An 18,524-nucleotide genomic window follows, 5' to 3' on the forward strand; every position below is an offset into this window, starting at 1 on the left:
ACTGAGAGAACAAACCAGACTTTGGAGTCCTATTTAAGATGTTTTATATCTGCTGATCAGGATGATTGGGTCTCATTTTTGCCCTTGGCCGAATTCGCCCTAAATAATAGAGCTAGTTCTGCCACATTGATGTCGCCCCTTTTTCTGTAACTTTGGGCTTCATCCTCGATTTTCTTCAGGGCAAGTGGAATCTTCAGCATGCCCAGGAGTTGACATTGTGGTAGAGAGAATGCAGCAGATTTGGGACCAAGTGGTGGATAAGTTGTCCCTCTCTCAAGAAAAGGCCCAGCGTATTTCCAACCGGCGTAGGACCATTGGTCCCCGGTTTAAAGTGGGTGATATGGTTTGGTTGTCGTCCAAAAATATCTCTATGAAGGTTGCGTCTCCAAAGTTCAAGCCAAGATTTATCAGACCTTATAGAATTTAGAACTCATTTTCTGGTTTACCTCTGGTTTCTGGTGAGGGTGGTGGAGCTATGTTGACAGAGGAGTCGTGAGTTCTCCATCCGGGCTCCCTCTAGTAGTGACAGTAGGTAATGAAGCTGATCTAAATGGCAGAGACCTGCCACCTGAGGAGGAGGACTGTGAGTGGACATCAGGAGTCTCTGACTGGATTTAAGACAGGCGACTCCCTAATTTTGTGCTGGTGATTTTCCTGCCTTGAGGTTCTGGTTTCCAGTTCTGTTCCTGCCTTCTCAAGCTAAGTGTGCTCTGCTGTTTTTTCTCATGAGTTTTGGTCTGGTTTACTCAGTTTTTGTGGTCAGCCAGCCCCGGCTGGGGCTGTGCAGAATTTCCATTCTTATGTCTCTGTTTATGCCAGTTGCATTTTGTCCCTGATCAGATTGGTCTCTTTTTGCTCTGTCTTCAGAATATACCAGAGTGCTGATATAGGGAATTGAAGTCTAGCGACTTCAGGGTTTTTGTTATCAGAAAGTGTTGGACATTTTTTGGCAGGGTTTTGTGCGTGATTGCAGACAGCATCTTTCCTTTCCTGTCCTTTTCAGTTAATGTGGGCCCCATCATTTGCTCAGCCTATCTTTCTATCTGTGTTTGTGTTTTCAGTTTTCATCTTGTCTCACTGACAACATATGTTTGGGGGCTGTCTATTGCTTTGGAGTCTGCTCTGGGGCAGTTTAGATTTCCCCTTTTCTTGCTTTAGGCTTATTTAGTTCTCCGGCTGTGACGAGGCGTCTAGGATCATCGTAGGTACGCGCCACGGCTACTGCTAGTTGTGTGGATAGGATCAGGGGTCTGCAATTCGCTTAGTTACCATCCTCTCTGGTTTTCTGTGGCTTAGCTTGTTTTTCCTCCTCGGTGACTCATTCATAACAGGGGAGCGCACGGAGACGCAAACCTGGGGGAAAATGCGCATGCGCACCCTTTCAGGGAGACCTGGTACGCTGTGCTCAAGGGTCCATATATATTAAAAGCAATTTAAATGAACCCATATCATGATGGCCTAGAGGCCTGACGCTTCTTTCTAGCCAATTGCAACAGGGATGGCCCTGTCTGTGACTTGATTTTGGAACTCCTCCAATAGATTTTGACTCACAATTTTTTTGTTTTTCGGGACAATTTTATTTACAGTAGAGATGATAAACCGCAGGCTAATCCGCAGGTAAACCGCAGGACTTCTGACCTGAGAATTTACCTGCAGATTTTTCCAAATCCGCACGGAAAAATCCACAGGACCGAAATCTACATGTGCACATAGCCTAAAACGTGCGATGGGGGCAGCCAGTACGCCCTCTTTTGCAAACCTCTTCCTGGGGTATTGGGATAGGGATGTTTTTGGGGGGGAGGGTGCCCAGCTGACATGTGCCAACAATAGGAGCGAGCGGAATCACGATCCACCCGAGCCTATTTAGTTAAATCCCGCTGTCAAACGCTGGCAGCGGGCATTTAACTAGTATTTCTGCGCACAACCACAAATGAGCGCGTTGCCGACCCACGTCACATGATCGTGATCTATGGTTTTTCCTGGAAGATTGCTGTGAGCACCACCCGGTGGTCAGCGCTCATAGCAATGCTGCATTTCTGTTACATATAGGCAATCTGAGCATCGCCTATATGTAGCAGAGCCGAGCGAGTAAGGGATGCCCCTAGCCTCCTATGGAGACTATTGAAGCATCCCTAAAAATTTAACAAAAAAAATCTAAAAGTTCAAATCGCCCCCCTTTCGCCCCAATCAAAATAAAACAATAAACCAATATCCCACATACATATTAGATCTCGCCGCATTCAGAATCGCCTGATTTATGAATGAAAAAAGGATTAACCCCATCGCTAAATGGCGTAACGAGAAAAAAAAACAAAACGCAGAATTACATTTTTTTTTTTGGTCGTCGCGACATTGCATTAAAATGCAATGAGTGATCAAAAGATCGTATCTGCACATAAATGGTATCCTTAAGGCCATGTGCACACGTTGCGGATCCGCAGCGTTTCTGGCCCTGCGGGTCCACAGCAGATGTACAGTACCATTGTTTTCAATGGTAAACTGAAAAACGCAGTGCACATTCTGCAGATTTTTCTGCGCGGATTTGCTGGGGGTTACAATTCGCAGCATGTCAATTCTTTGTGCGGATTCCGCAGCGGTTTGCCACCTTCTCCATTGTAGAGATGATAATCCGCAGGCTAATCCACAGGTAAACCGCAGGACTTCTGACCTGAGAATTTACCTGCAGATTTTTCCAAATCCGCACGGAAAAATCCACAGGACCGAAATCTACATGTGCACATAGCCTAAAACGTCAGCCCGCCAAGGAAAAACTAAGCCCTCACCGAACCACAGAAAACAAAAATGGATCGGAAAACTGCTTTTTTTTTTTTTTAAACAAAGTTTGGATTTTTTTTCACCACTTACATAAGAAAGAACCTGGACATGTTTCGTGTCTATGAACTCGTAATGACCTGGAGAATCACAATGTCAGGGCAGGTTTAGCATTTAGTGAACCTGGCAAAAAGCCAAACAAAAAACAAGTGTGGGATTGCACTTTTATTCCAATTTCACCGCACTTGGAATTTTTTCCCATTTAGGAGTACACGACATGGTAAAACTAATGGTGTCATTCAAAAATACAACTTGTCCCGCAAAAAACAAGCCATCACATGGCCATATTGGAGGAAAAATAAAAAAGTTATGGCTCTGGGAAGAAGGGGAGCGAAAAACAGAAACGCAAAACCAAAAAAAGCACCGGTCATGAAGGGGTTAAAAGCATCAGTTACTTATTCAAATAGGTGGAAATTCTGCTGCCCGGACGCCGTGTGCTTCAGGCTGGAGGGACGGGGTGTGATGGTCCAGGCTGGAGGCTCCGGGGTGTGATGGTCCAGGCTGGAGGCTCCGGGGTGTGATGGTCCAGGCTGGAGGCTCCGGGGTGTGATGGTCCAAGCTGGAGGCTCCGGGGTGTGATGGTCCAGGCTGGAGGCTCCAGGGTGTGATCGGCAAGGCTGGAGGGTCCGGGGTGTGATGGTCCAGGCTGGAGTATCCGGGGTGTGATGGTCCAAGCTGGAGGCTCCGGGGTGTGATGGTCCAAGCTGGAGGCTCCGGGGTGTGATGGTCCAGGCTGGAGGCTCCAGGGTGTGATCGGCAAGGCTGGAGGGTCCGGGGTGTGATGGTCCAGGCTGGAGGATCCGGGGTGTGATGGTCCAAGCTGGAGGCTCCGGGGTGTGATGGTCCAGGCTGGAGAGTCCGGGGTGTGATGGTCCAGGCTGGAGGGTCCGGGGTGTGATGGACAAAGCTGGAGGGTCCGGGGTGTGATGGTCCAGGCTGGAGGAACCGGGGTGTGATGGTCCAGTCTGGAGGGTCCGGGGTGTGATGGTCCAGTCTGGAAGGTCCAGGGTGTGATGGTCCAGGCTGGAGGGTCCGGGGTGTGATGGTCCAGGCTGGAGGGTCCGGGGTGTGATAGTCCAGGCTGGAGGCTCCGGGGTGTGATGGTCCAGAGTGGAGCATCCGGGGTGTGATGGTCCAGGCTTGAGGCTCCGGGGTGTGATGGACCAGGCTGTAGGGTCCGGGGTGTGATGGTCCAGGCTGGAGGCTCCGGGGTGTGATGGTCCAGGCTGGAGGCTCCGGGGTGTGATGGTCCAGGCTGGAGGCTCCGGGGTGTGATGGTCCAGGCTGGAGGGTCAGGGGTGTGATGGTCCAGGCTGGAGGATCCGGGGTGTGATGGTCCAGGCTGGAGGCTCCGGGGTGTGATGGTCCAGGCTGGAGGCTCCGGGGTGTGATGGTCCAGGCTGGAGGGTCCGGGGTGTGATGGTCCAGGCTGGAGGGTCCGGGGTGTGATGGTCCAGGCTGGAGGGTCCGGGGTGTGATGGTCCAGGCTGGAGGCTCCGGGGTGTGATGGTCCAGGCTGGAGGCTCCGGGGTGTGATGGTCCAGGCTGGAGGCTCCGGGGTGTGATGGTCCAGGCTGGAGGCTCCGGGGTGTGATGGTCCAGGCTGTAGGGTCCGGGGTGTGATGGTCCAGGCTGTAGGGTCCGGGGTGTGATGGTCCAGGCTGGAGGCTCCGGGGTGTGATGGTCCAGGCTGGAGGCTCCGGGGTGTGATGGTCCAGGCTGGAGGGTCCGGGGTGTGATGGTCCAGGCTGGAGGATCCGGGGTGTGATGGTCCAGGCTGGAGGCTCCGGGGTGTGATGGTCCAAGCTGGAGGCTCCTGGGTGTGATGGTCCAGGCTGGAGGGTCCGGGGTGTGATGGTCCAGGCTGGAGGCTCCGGGGTGTGATGGTCCAGGCTGGAGGCTCCGGGGTGTGATGGTCCAGGCTGGAGGCTCCGGGGTGTGATGGTCCAGGCTGGAGGCTCCGGGGTGTGATGGTCCAGGCTGTAGGGTCCGGGGTGTGATGGTCCAGGCTGGAGGCTCCGGGGTGTGATGGTACAGGCTGGAGGCTCCGGGGTGTGATGGTCCAGGCTGGAGGCTCCGGGGTGTGATGGTCCAGGCTGGAGGCTCCGGGGTGTGATGGTCCAGGCTGGAGGCTCCGGGGTGTGATGGTCCAGGCTGGAGGATCCGGGGTGTTATGGTCCAGGCTGGAGGCTCCGGGGTGTGATGGTCCAGAGTGGAGGGTCCGGGGTGTGATGGTCCAGGCTGGAGGCTCCGGGGTGTGATGGACCAGGCTGGAGGCTCCGGGGTGTGATGGTCCAGGCTGTAGGGTCCGGGGTGTGATGGTCCAGGCTGTAGGCTCCGGGGTGTGATGGTCCAGGCTGGAGGCTCCGGGGTGTGATGGTCCAGGCTGGAGGCTCCGGGGTGTGATGGTCCAGGCTGGAGGGTCCGGGGTGTGATGGTCCAGGCTGGAGGGTCCGGGGTGTGATGGTCCAGGCTGGAGGCTCCGGGGTGTGATGGTCCAAGCTGGAGGCTCCTGGGTGTGATGGTCCAAGCTGGAGGGTCCGGGGTGTGATGGTCCAGGCTGTAGGCTCCGGGGTGTGATGGTCCAGGCTGGAGGCTCCGGGGTGTGATGGTCCAAGCTGGAGGGTCCGGGGTGTGATGGTCCAGGCTGGAGGCTCCGGGGTGTGATGGTCCAGGCTGTAGGGTCCGGGGTGTGATGGTCCAGGCTGGAGGCTCCGGGGTGTGATGGTACAGGCTGGAGGCTCCGGGGTGTGATGGTCCAGGCTGTAGGGTCCGGGGTGTGATGGTCCAGGCTGGAGGCTCCGGGGTGTGATGGTCCAGGCTGGAGGCTCCGGGGTGTGATGGTCCAGGCTGGAGGCTCCGGGGTGTGATGGTCCAGGCTGGAGGCTCCGGGGTGTGATGGTCCAGGCTGGAGGCTCCGGGGTGTGATGGTCCAGGCTGGAGGCTCCGGGGTGTGATGGTCCAGGCTGGAGGCTCCGGGGTGTGATTTTACAGGCTGGAGGCTCCGGGGTGTGATGGTCCAGGCTGTAGGGTCCGGGGTGTGATGGTCCAGGCTGGAGGCTCCGGGGTGTGATGGTCCAGGCTGGAGGCTCCGGGGTGTGATGGTCCAGGCTGTAGGGTCCGGGGTGTGATGGTCCAGGCTGGAGGCTCCGGGGTGTGATGGTCCAGGCTGTAGGGTCCGGGGTGTGATGGTCCAGGCTGGAGGCTCCGGGGTGTGATGGTCCAGGCTGGAGGCTCCGGGGTGTGATGGTCCAGGCTGGAGGCTCCGGGGTGTGATGGTCCAGGCTGGAGGCTCCGGGGTGTGATGGTCCAGGCTGGAGGCTCCGGGGTGTGATGGTCCAGGCTGGAGGCTCCGGGGTGTGATGGTCCAGGCTGGAGGCTCCGGGGTGTGATGGTCCAGGCTGGAGGGTCCGGGGTGTGATGGTCCAGGCTGGAGGCTCCGGGGTGTGATGGTCCAGGCTGGAGGCTCCGGGGTGTGATGGTCCAGGCTGGAGGCTCCTGGGTGTGATGATCCAGGCTGGAGGGTCCGGGGTGTGATGGTCCAGGCTGGAGGGTCCGGGGTGTGATGGTCCAGGCTGGAAGCTCCGGGGTGTGATGGTCCAGGCTGGAGGCTCCTGGGTGTGATGGTCCAGGCTGGAGGCTCCGGGGTGTGATGGTCCAGGCTGGAGGCTCCGGGGTGTGATGGTCCAGGCTGGAGGCTCCGGGGTGTGATGGTCCAGGCTGGAGGCTCCGGGGTGTGATGGTCCAGGCTGGAGGCTCCGGGGTGTGATGGTCCAGGCTGGAGGCTCCGGGGTGTGATGGTCCAGGCTGGAGGCTCCGGGGTGTGATGGTCCAGGCTGGAGGCTCCGGGGTGTGATGGTCCAGGCTGGAGGCTCCTGGGTGTGATGATCCAGGCTGGAGGGTCCGGGGTGTGATGGTCCAGGCTGGAGGGTCCGGGGTGTGATGGTCCAGGCTGGAGGCTCCGGGGTGTGATGGTCCAGGCTGGAGGCTCCTGGGTGTGATGGTCCAGGCTGGAGGATCCGGGGTGTTATGGTCCAGGCTGGAGGCTCCGGGGTGTGATGGTCCAGGCTGGAGGCTCCGGGGTGTGATGGGGGCTCTCTGCTCTATGCCTTTATTAGTATCAGTGTGAACAGTTCTGTATAGACTCCGGCAGCTGTCACAGGGGTTGTTGCGCTTTTCTCCCTGGTTTGACCCTTCCAGGCCGCCGTGCACTGTCTGCAGACACGTGGAGAGAGCAGCTGAGCATGGAGCCGCCGCTCACACTCCGAGCCGGTGAGACGCGTGTGATGTGTCAGGCCGCGTTCACACGAGCGATTTATGTGACTGTGCAGATGACAGCGGTCACAACAAGCGCTAACGGCGACAGCTGCAGAGACCCCGACAGTGAGAACCGCAGGAAGGGACTACTACAGGTCTGAACAACGGCAGAGACGCAGGAAACGTGACGGAGAGTTACCCGATATATCACAGCGTCACCATATAATCTACAGGGGAGTGACGGACCGTAATAACACGTAGTAACGCTATAATAAGACACCGACACGTAGTAACACTATAATAAGACTCCGACACGTAGTAACACTATAAGACTCCGACACGTAGTAACACTATAATAAGACTCCGACACGTAGTAACGCTATAATAAGACTCCGACACGTAGTAACGCTATAATAAGACTCCGACCCGTAGTAACGCTATAATAAGACTCCGACCCGTAGTAACGCTATAATAAGACTCCGACACTTAGTAACACTATAATAAGACTCCGACACGTAGTAACGCTATAATAAGACTCCGACACGTAGTAACGCTATAATAAGACTCCGACCCGTAGTAACGCTATAATAAGACACCGACACGTAGTAACGCTATAATAAGACTCCGACCCGTAGTAACGCTATAATAAGACTCCGACACGTAGTAACGCTATAATAAGACTCCGACACGTAGTAACACTATAATAAGACTCCGACACGTAGTAACGCTATAATAAGACTCCGACACGTAGTAACGCTATAATAAGACACCGACACGTAGTAACGCTATAATAAGACTCCGACACGTAGTAACGCTATAATAAGACTCCGACACGTAGTAACGCTATAATAAGACTCCGACACGTAGTAACGCTATAATAAGACACCGACACGTAGTAACGCTATAATAAGACACCGACACGTAGTAACGCTATAATAAGACTCTGACACGTAGTAACACTATAATAAGACACCGACACGTAGTAACGCTATAATAAGACTCCGACACGTAGTAACACTATAATAAGACTCCGACACGTAGTAACGCTATAATAAGACTCCGACACGTAGTAACGCTATAATAAGACACCGACACTTAGTAACACTATAATAAGACACCGACACGTAGTAACACTATAATAAGACTCCGACACGTAGTAACACTATAATAAGACTCCGACACGTAGTAACACTATAATAAGACTCCGACACGTAGTAATACTATAATAAGACTCCGACACGTAGTAACACTATAATAAGACTCCGACACGTAGTAACGCTATAATAAGACACCGACACGTAGTAACACTATAATAAGACTCCGACACGTAGTAACACTATAATAAGACTCCGACACGTAGTAACACTATAATAAGACTCCGACACGTAGTAACGCTATAATAAGACTCCGACACGTAGTAACGCTATAATAAGACTCCGACCCGTAGTAACGCTATAATAAGACACCGACACGTAGTAACGCTATAATAAGACTCCGACCCGTAGTAACGCTATAATAAGACACCGACACGTAGTAACGCTATAATAAGACTCCGACACGTAGTAACGCTATAATAAGACTCCGACACGTAGTAACGCTATAATAAGACTCTGACACGTAGTAACACTATAATAAGACACCGACACGTAGTAACGCTATAATAAGACTCCGACACGTAGTAACGCTATAATAAGACTCCGACACGTAGTAACGCTATAATAAGACTCCGACACGTAGTAACGCTATAATAAGACTCCGACACGTAGTAACGCTATAATAAGACACCGACACGTAGTAACGCTATAATAAGACACCGACACGTAGTAACGCTATAATAAGACACCGACACGTAGTAACGCTATAATAAGACTCCGACACGTAGTAACGCTATAATAAGACTCCGACACGTAGTAACGCTATAATAAGACACCGACACGTAGTAACGCTATAATAAGACTCCGACACGTAGTAACGCTATAATAAGACACCGACACGTAGTAACGCTATAATAAGACACCGACACGTAGTAACGCTATAATAAGACACCGACACGTAGTAACGCTATAATAAGACTCCGACACGTAGTAACGCTATAATAAGACTCCGACACGTAGTAACGCTATAATAAGACACCGACACGTAGTAACGCTATAATAAGACTCCGACACGTAGTAACGCTATAATAAGACACCGACACGTAGTAACGCTATAATAAGACACCGACACGTAGTAACGCTATAATAAGACACCGACACGTAGTAACACTATAATAAGACACTGACACGTAGTAACGCTATAATAAGACACCGACACGTAGTAACGCTATAATAAGACTCCGACACGTAGTAACGCTATAATAAGACACCGACACGTAGTAACGCTATAATAAGACTCCGACACGTAGTAACGCTATAATAAGACTCCGACACGTAGTAACGCTATAATAAGACACCGACACGTAGTAACGCTATAATAAGACACCGACACGTAGTAACGCTATAATAAGACACCGACACGTAGTAACGCTATAATAAGACTCCGACACGTAGTAACGCTATAATAAGACACCGACACGTAGTAACGCTATAATAAGACTCCGACACGTAGTAACGCTATAATAAGACACCGACACGTAGTAACGCTATAATAAGACACCGACACGTAGTAACGCTATAATAAGACACCGACACGTAGTAACACTATAATAAGACACTGACACGTAGTAACGCTATAATAAGACACCGACACGTAGTAACGCTATAATAAGACTCCGACACGTAGTAACGCTATAATAAGACACCGACACGTAGTAACGCTATAATAAGACTCCGACACGTAGTAACGCTATAATAAGACACCGACACGTAGTAACACTATAATAAGACACTGACACGTAGTAACACTATAATAAGACACCGACACGTAGTAACACTATAATAAGACACTGACACGTAGTAACGCTATAATAAGACACAAACTGTACGCTACAAGAGAAGTGACAATTGTCAGCGTCTTCGCTGTACACGATGATTTGTGACTTTTCTATGCCTCATTAAGTGGCCCAAAGCCGCGAATATCGTCCACCCCCACAGTCTGCCCCCCATGATCAGTAATAGGCCTGTCACTGCCCCCTGTGGTCGCACTCGTAGCTGCGCTCAGGATCGGATTGTGACCTCGCTTCCTCCTCTCTCCAGGGTGCAGCAAGTGGGACGTTCGGCAGAAGGTTTGGGATTATATGGAGCACAGTAATCTGGCCGATTTCCCTCGCCCCGTTCATCACCGGATCCCGAACTTTAAGGTATGGAACCTCGGAGGCTGTAACTTCAGCCTCCCGCTGCGCCGTATAATAGACTTGTCTGCTCACAGCTGAAGGTTTGTTACAGTTGTATTCAGCCTAGACGTGAGGCGTCTGCAGACTGCTACATTTCTCTGCGCTGACACATTGCAGCAAACATGTCAGACACAATGGCAGCAGATACATCGGGGCGTGAATATTTGTGCCACAGAATAGACCGGTCCTTTGGGGTCCCGGTGGGGAGACCCCCGTGATGTGACCCCCCTCTCGGTGTGCAGGGGGCGGCTCAGGCCTGCGAGCGACTAATGACCCTGCAGGATTTCCAATCAGCGCAGACGGTTAAGATAAATCCCGACGCTCCGCAGAGGACGGCGCGACTCCTCACCCTACAAGTAAGTCCCGCTCCTCCCTCTCCTCCAGGCAGCGCACCGGGCCAGCCGCCGGCTCACAGCTCTGGAGGTTTTCAGCCGCGCACAAGAAATCAAAGTGGACCCGGACAAACCCCTGGAAGGCGTCCGGCTGGCGGCTCTGCAGGTACGGCCGGCATCGGGGCACGTTCTCACCCACAAGCCTCCTCCCTGTTACCCCCGACACTCGCTGGACTTCATGACGGCTTCTTGTCCTTCATCCACAGGCCAATAAAACATTGCTGGTTCCGACTCCGCGGCTCCGAACCGGACTCTTCAACCGGATCACTCCACCTCCAGGGGCCAACAAAGAGGCGCTGAGGATCTGCTCCACCTTCCAGGTGAGCGCCTGTGCCGATCGTGTGACCAGCGGCACCTCTGTTGTGGGGCGCGGAGATGCCGCAGCAGGTGGGGTGTGCGCTGCCTGATGTCATTAGGTCAGCAGAGAAGACTGCCCCTGAGGATGGACACCTGCCAGAGGGGGAAGGAGGGCAACTTACTGGTGACTATGCTTGCATCTGTCGGGGGCAGAGTGAATGTAAACCTACTCAGGAATTTATTTACTGCTGCCAGAAGGGGAAGGAGACTTGAGTGGAGACTTACTAGGAACAATATTTACACTTGCAAGAGGGATAAGGAGACTGACAAAACGCTTACTCGGCACTATATTTATGGCCTCCGTAGAAGGGAAAAGACTGGATGGACAAATATTAGGGACTGTATTTACTGCTGCCAGAGGGGGAAGGAGGGCAACTTACTGGCTACTTTGCTTACATCTGTCACAGTGGGATAGTGAATGTAAACCTACTCAGGAATTTATTTACTGCTTTCAGAGGGGAGAGGAGACTGACTGAACACTTACAGGGGACCATATTTACAGCTGCCAGAGGGAGATTGAGACTGACTGCTTACTAGCGTCTATATTTATGGCCTCCATAGAGGGGAGAGGACTGAATGGACAATTATTAGGGACAATATTTACAGCTGCCAGAGGGGGAAGGAGGGCAATTTACTGGTGACTATGCTTACATCTGTTACGGTGGAATAGTGAATGTAAACCTACTGAGAAATTTGTTTACTGCTGCCAGAGGAGGGAGGAGACTGAGTGGACAATTATTAGGGACTTTATTTACAGCTACCAGAGGGGGAAGGAGACTGAAAGCTAACTTGCTGGGGAGGGAGACTCGCTTGTAGCAGAAAACATTGAGCTGGATCATGTAACACCACCCAGCAGCCGGCCCCTCGCTCCTCCTGTAGCTGGTGATCTGTGTGTTACTCAGTGGTGTCTTTATTGTCTGTACATGTCGCCGCTGATTGTACAGCGCTGTGGAATATGTTGGCGCTGTAGAAATAACATTATTATTGAGAATAAACTAGATGATTTGGAATAAAACAGTAACTAAACCGCCACTCTAGAGATGTGTATATATATATATGTACAGAGTACGCGGCCGCGCTCTGCAGACCTCGTGACTTCTCATTGCTGCACACATATCAGGGTCTTTGCACACGTGGTCTCTCTCTGATGGGCCCCTATATACTTGATCCTCGTCTCTGAGTCCAGGCCTCGCATGCACTGCGCCTGATCGGCTGAAGGTGGCGCTGGCTGGCCTCTATGTGCATGCAGCATGCGCTGCAGCCTCCTGCGTGTGTTGCACCCCATCTATCACCTTCACATGTCTGCATTTAGTTAGAGCGAGGTGCGTTGGATCCCACGCTCCTCCAGGTCATGTGCGGCCCGGCTCAGAGAGCCTGGAGTCTGTAGTGTGGGGTCTCAGCTGTGAGGCCGTCTTGTCATTGTCAGGTGGGCTCACACACTCTGATCTCAATGTGCACTGCGACCCTCACGTCTTGTGCAGAGCGTTGTGCATGGAAACTGTCATCCGAATGTAGAGCACCTTGTACCCGCTAGCGCCCCATGTTCTGTTGTGGCTGTGCTTGGTACTGCAGCTCAGAACCAGTCTCAGTTAAGGACACAGCACAAAGCTTCAGTACCCGACACAGCAGGCGCTGATGCGGTTATTATTAAATCTTACCTGATGTTGGAGTATTTTGGTTGCAATCATCCATTTTCATCAATGTGAGGCTCAGGTGGGGCTGGGCTGAGGATGTGGTCCTCATTCATCTGATCTCCGGGGCATTGTCCACTCATATTCTCGCTTCTCCTGCAGGGGGTGAAGGATTTCAGCGTCCCGTTGGGCCTGGATTCTGCGATGCAGGTAGATCTGGTGGTTGTGGGATCTGTCGCTGTATCAGAGAAAGGTAACAGGAAACACGAGCCGGGGCCACCGAGCACTCGGTTATACAGACAGAGAACAATGGCCCAGCTATCACCCCACAAAGTAGGTCCAACCCCCAAGGAGATCAAAATTACCCATCAACTGGTGGGTGAACTTGATGGATGTGTGCCTTTTTTCAACTGTATTAACTTTGCCCCTGTGGAGTCCCAGATGGCCCATCACTCCACACAAGAGAATACGTCCAGCCTCCAGAGAGACCCAACTGTCCCATCACCTCGCACAAGGGAATATGTCCTGCCCCTGAGGAGTCTCAGATGGCCTGTCACTCCACACAAGAGATGGAGTTCAGCCCCTGAGGAAACCAAGATGTCCCATCACCCCTTACTAGAGAATAGGTCCAACCTCCAAGGAGACCTAAATGTCCCATGACCTCTCATTAGGGAATATGTCCTGCCCCTAAGGAATTCCAGATGGTCCACCACTCCACACAAGAGAGGGAGTTCAGTCCTTGAGAAAACCAAGATGTCCCATCACCCCTTACTAGAGAATAGGTCCAACCTCCAAGGAGACCTAATGTCCCATGACCTCTCACAAGAGAATAGGTCCAGCCGTCAAGCAGACCTAGATGTTGCATCACCTTTAACAAAATATGAGGTCCTGCCCCTTGGAGACCCAGATGTCCCATCAAACCTCACAAGAGAATAGTTCCAGCCTCCGAGAAGACCCAGACGTCCCACACAAGAAATGGGGTCATCAATCATTGAGGCATTATGGGAATAATGTGACTTCTTCCATTGTCCTCAGGGTGGAGAATCGGGAAAGGAGAGGGTTTTGCAGATATGGAGTTTGCAATGATGGTGGCCATGGGCGCGGTGACAGAGCGGACCGTGGTGATCACTGTGGTCCATGACTGTCAGGTAAGTGGAGTCTGGGACGGTTTTGTCTTGGTGTAAGATGAGAGGCGCAGATATCGTCTTGTCGTCTGCAGGTGCTGGATTTCCCGGAGGATCTGTTGGATGATCACGACCTGACCGTGGATTATATCCTCACCCCCACGCGGGTCATCACAACTGGCTGCACTCGCCCCAAGCCACAGGGGATTATATGGTCCAAGGTCAGTATGGGGTCTGTAGAGGGGCCCTGTATAATGGGGTCCTGCATGTGCCTGGCTGCTCGCTGTCAGTGTATACAAACTATCTTCATCCAGAGGTGAAAACCCGTTCAACCTAATATTTCTCTCAGCTGCGGGTTTGTTACAATTGTATCCTCTGAGCTGCACACATCTCTCTGTCTCTACTGAGCTGATAGTTCGCTGCAATGTGTCAGTCTGGAGGGAGAAATCCCCTAAAGTGTGTGATGAAGCTGCAGAACGTCAGGACTTGGGTGGGATTCTGCTGTTTTTGAGAATGTTGATGACTGTTGTTCCCCCTGGACCCTCAGATCAGTCGAGACCTAATGAGTAAGATTCCGATCCTGAGGAGACTGCAAGAAATGGAGCGGAGCGCTGGGAAAGACGTGACGCTGAAGAGCGAAGCGGAGCTGCCCACGAGGGGGTCTACAAGAGCGGCCCACCCCAGTCCCACTGTTCCCACCACAGAGCACCCAGACCAGAGCCGGGTCAGCACTGTCTATATGGGGAATATCCCCCCCACTACCAGGGTCAGTGAGCTGAAGGGCATATTACGAGAGCGGGGGGCTTCTCCGGTGCACCTGGCCTGGCAGGGAGCCCAGCACCGAGCCTTCCTGGACTACATGGACCCACAGACGGCCCAGAGGGCTCTACCGATCCTGGAGGGGCTGAGGATTGGGGGGCAGCGAGTGCGGGTAGAAATGGCCAGAGCCCAGTGGGACAGAGAGACCGGGGATCAAAGGAAGAGGAGCCAGGACTCCAGACATGGGGGGGCCCCCGCAGGAAAATAGAGGTCTCCTGCGGAGAACTGGCAGAAAGGCACGCCGCTCTGAGGATGGGAAAATGTAATTCAGCCTGGAGAACTGAGCAGACTTCCAGGAGTGTGGGAGAGCCGGCTGATAACAGAGGACAGGAGCTGCAATGGCGGACATACGTATTACGTTTCCGGGCAGTCGCCATAATTACCCCCAGTCCTCTGTCCTGTGACCTCTATGAGTGGAATGAATAAACCTGCATGTCAGCGGAATCATGAGGCCCCCGGAGGTTTATCTGTGGCCCTCTGGGGGTTAACTCTGGCCCCCAGGGGGTTGTCTGTGGCCCCCAGTCAGAGCAATGATTGGTGAGAGTGAGACATCAGGGCTGGTGGTACCAGCGACGAGCAGAGAACGGTACTGACCCCGCCACACTCTTTCTCAGACTCTCCCCCCCCCCCCCCCCCCCCCGAAGACCAGAACATCACTCTCCTGACATACTCTGCCCTGCTGTAGATGCTGCTCATTGGCGCTATGTAACATTCAGTCTGGCATCTCCCTCGAAATGAGTGCTCTCCTGAAATCCTCTGTGCTGCTCGTAATCCTGTACCTCCCCTGTAAGATGGGCTCACTGTCCTACTTAAATCCTCTGTGCTGCTGGGAAACTCTGCTCCTTCCGCTATGTAGCTCTGTCGGTGGCCTTCTGTAAGACCCTCAGCATCATCTGCTGAAATCCTCTGTGCTGCTGGGAAACTCTGCTCCTTCCGCTATGTAGCTCTGTCGGTGGCCTTCTGTAAGACCCTCAGCATCATCTGCTGAAATCCTCTGTGCTGTGTTGGAATTCTCTGGCTTTATTTCACTAACAGAACCACAGGAAGCAAAGAGAACCAAGATATCAAAATAAGGTTTAATGTTTAGTGATAAATAGTTAAAATGAGGGAAACAAGACAGTAGGGGGCCCAGCGAAAAACCTGCCCAGCGATGACGTGCGGTGCTTGTAGGCGGCTCCCAGTCCAGCGAGAATTATTTCCATAGTAAACAATGCAAATACTACACTGCTCAAAAAATAAAGGGAACACTTCAACAACAGAACATAACTCCGGGCAAATCAATCTTCTGTGGAATCAAACTGTCCCCTTAGGAGGCAGCACTGACTGACAGTGTCACGGAATAGACAACAGATGGAAATTATTGTCAATTATCAAGACGCCCTCAATAAAGGAGTGGCTCTGCAGGTGGGGACCACAGACCACATCTCAGCACCAATGCTTTCTGGCTGATGTTTGGGTCACATTTGAATGTTGGTTGTGCTTTCACACTCGTGGTAGCATGAGACGGACTCTACAACCTACAGAAGTGGCTCAGGTAGTGCAGCTCATCCAGGATGGCACATCAATGCAAGCTGTAGTAAGAAGGTTTCCTGTATCTGTCAGCGTAGTGTCCAGAGGCTGGAGGCGCTACCAGGAGATGTGGAGGGGGCCGTAGGAGGGCAACAACCCAGCAGCAGGACCGCTTGTGCAAGTAGGAACAGGAGGATCACTGCCAGAGCCCTGCAAAATGACCTTCAGCAGGCCACAAATGTGCATAAACGGTTAGAAACCGACTCCATGAGGATGGTCTGAGGGCCCGACATCCACAGATGGGGGTTGTGCTCACAGCCCGACACTGTGCAGGACGCTTGGCATTTGCCACAGAACACCAGGATTGGCAAATTCTCCACTTGCGCCCTGTGCTCTTCACAGATGAAAGCAGGTTCACACTGAGCCCCTGTGACCGTCGGACCACGCGCATTGTCTGCCACTCTTCAGTGCTTGCTGTTACAGCTCCATTATCTCGGTGGTCTGTCACATGTAGCATTGTCATGTTTCCCTCTGACGGGGTTGTAGTCGCTGTGAGAGGCGGCAGGCGCGGTGTTACAGCACTGATCCTCTGCGCCAGCTCACCGCTTCGCCACAACAGCAATGTCTTCAGGCTGTTCTAGTGTTTGCATTGCTTACTATGGAAATAATTCCTGCTGCACTGGGAGCCGCCCACATGCGCCGGCACGTCATCGCTGGGGAGCTTTTTCGTTGGTTCCCTACTCGGTATTTTTGTGTATTTTTGTCTTGTTTCCCTCATTTTAACTTTATCAATAAACATTAAATTTTAATTGGATATTTAGTTCTCTTCGCTTCGCCTGCTGTTTAATTACAGCTCGGCTTCCTGTGCTTGTTATTCTGAGCGGCCATTTGTTGTAGTATATAGGACAACACATCACTGCGGAGGATTCGCTGCTTTTCACAGTTTGCCCACTAGATGTCGATCACACCACGTGATATAATCTCTGGGTCTCCACACACAGATCCCCAATCACCAGGAGAAATCAGCAGGAAGGAACAAGTGATACACCACTGACCTCTCTGCAGAGCATCGCTCCTCCACCTCCTGACATACATAGTGATATATCCTGCAGATTATTACACCACTGCCCTCTCTGCAGAGCATCGCTCCTCCACCTCCTGACATACATAGTGATATATCCTGCAGATTATTACACCACTGCCCTCTCTGCAGAGCATCGCTCCTCCACCTCCTGACATACATAGTGATATATCCTGCAGATTATTACACCACTGCCCTCTCTGCAGAGCATCGCTCCTCCACCTCCTGACATACATAGTGATATATCCTGCAGATTATTACACCACTGCCCTCTCTGCAGAGCATCGCTCCTCCACCTCCTGACATACATAGTGATATATCCTGCAGATTATTACACCACTGCCCTCTCTGCAGAGCATCGCTCCTCCACCTCCTGACATACATAGTGATATATCCTGCAGATTATTACACCACTGCCCTCTCTGCAGAGCATCGCTCCTCCACCTCCTGACATACATAGTAATATATCCTGCAGATTATTACATCACTGACCTCTCTGCAGAGCATCGCTCCTCCACCTCCTGACATACATAGTGATATATCCTGCAGATTATTACACCACTGACCTCTCTGCAGAGCATCGCTCCTCCACCTCCTGACAGATACACGCTGATATATCCTGCAGATTATTACACCACTGCCCTCTCTGCAGAGCATCGCTCCTCCACCTCCTGACAGATACACAGTGATATATCCTGCAGATTATTACACCACTGCCCTCTCTGCAGAGCATCGCTCCTCCACCTCCTGACATACATAGTGATATATCCTGCAGATTATTACACCACTGCCCTCTCTGCAGAGCATCGCTCCTCCACCTCCTGACATACATAGTGATATATCCTGCAGATTATTACACCACTGCCCTCTCTGCAGAGCATCGCTCCTCCACCTCCTGACATACATAGTGATATATCCTGCAGATTATTACACCACTGCCCTCTCTGCAGAGCATCGCTCCTCCACCTCCTGACATACATAGTGATATATCCTGCAGATTATTACACCACTGCCCTCTCTGCAGAGCATCGCTCCTCCACCTCCTGACATACATAGTGATATATCCTGCAGATTATTACACCACTGCCCTCTCTGCAGAGCATCGCTCCTCCACCTCCTGACATACATAGTAATATATCCTGCAGATTATTACATCACTGACCTCTCTGCAGAGCATCGCTCCTCCACCTC

General features: G+C 52.1%; 1 protein-coding gene across 6 annotated transcripts in view; it reads left to right on the forward strand.

The window, feature by feature from the left end:
- The window catches only part of MTHFSD (methenyltetrahydrofolate synthetase domain containing), a 176,889-nt gene extending 161,702 nt beyond the window's left edge, over window positions 1–15,187 (forward strand). For 2 of the 6 annotated variants that reach the window (XM_073554880.1, XM_073554882.1), the window contains exons 4-10: window positions 10,284–10,387; window positions 10,805–10,918; window positions 11,019–11,132; window positions 12,963–13,053; window positions 13,836–13,948; window positions 14,020–14,145; window positions 14,472–15,187. In XM_073554880.1, the coding sequence (XP_073410981.1) occupies window positions 10,284–10,387; window positions 10,805–10,918; window positions 11,019–11,132; window positions 12,963–13,053; window positions 13,836–13,948; window positions 14,020–14,145; window positions 14,472–14,951 (1,142 nt within the window). In that variant the 3' untranslated portion in view covers window positions 14,952–15,187. The other 4 variants (XM_073554884.1, XM_073554883.1, XM_073554885.1 and 1 more) reach the window with 4 other exon arrangements.
- The last annotated feature ends 3,337 nt before the right edge of the window (window positions 15,188–18,524 follow it).

Source organism: Dendrobates tinctorius, unplaced genomic scaffold, assembly GCF_039654945.1.
Source record: "Dendrobates tinctorius isolate UK_male_01 unplaced genomic scaffold, ASM3965494v1 ptg000214l, whole genome shotgun sequence".
Lineage (NCBI taxonomy): Eukaryota > Metazoa > Chordata > Amphibia > Anura > Dendrobatidae > Dendrobates > Dendrobates tinctorius.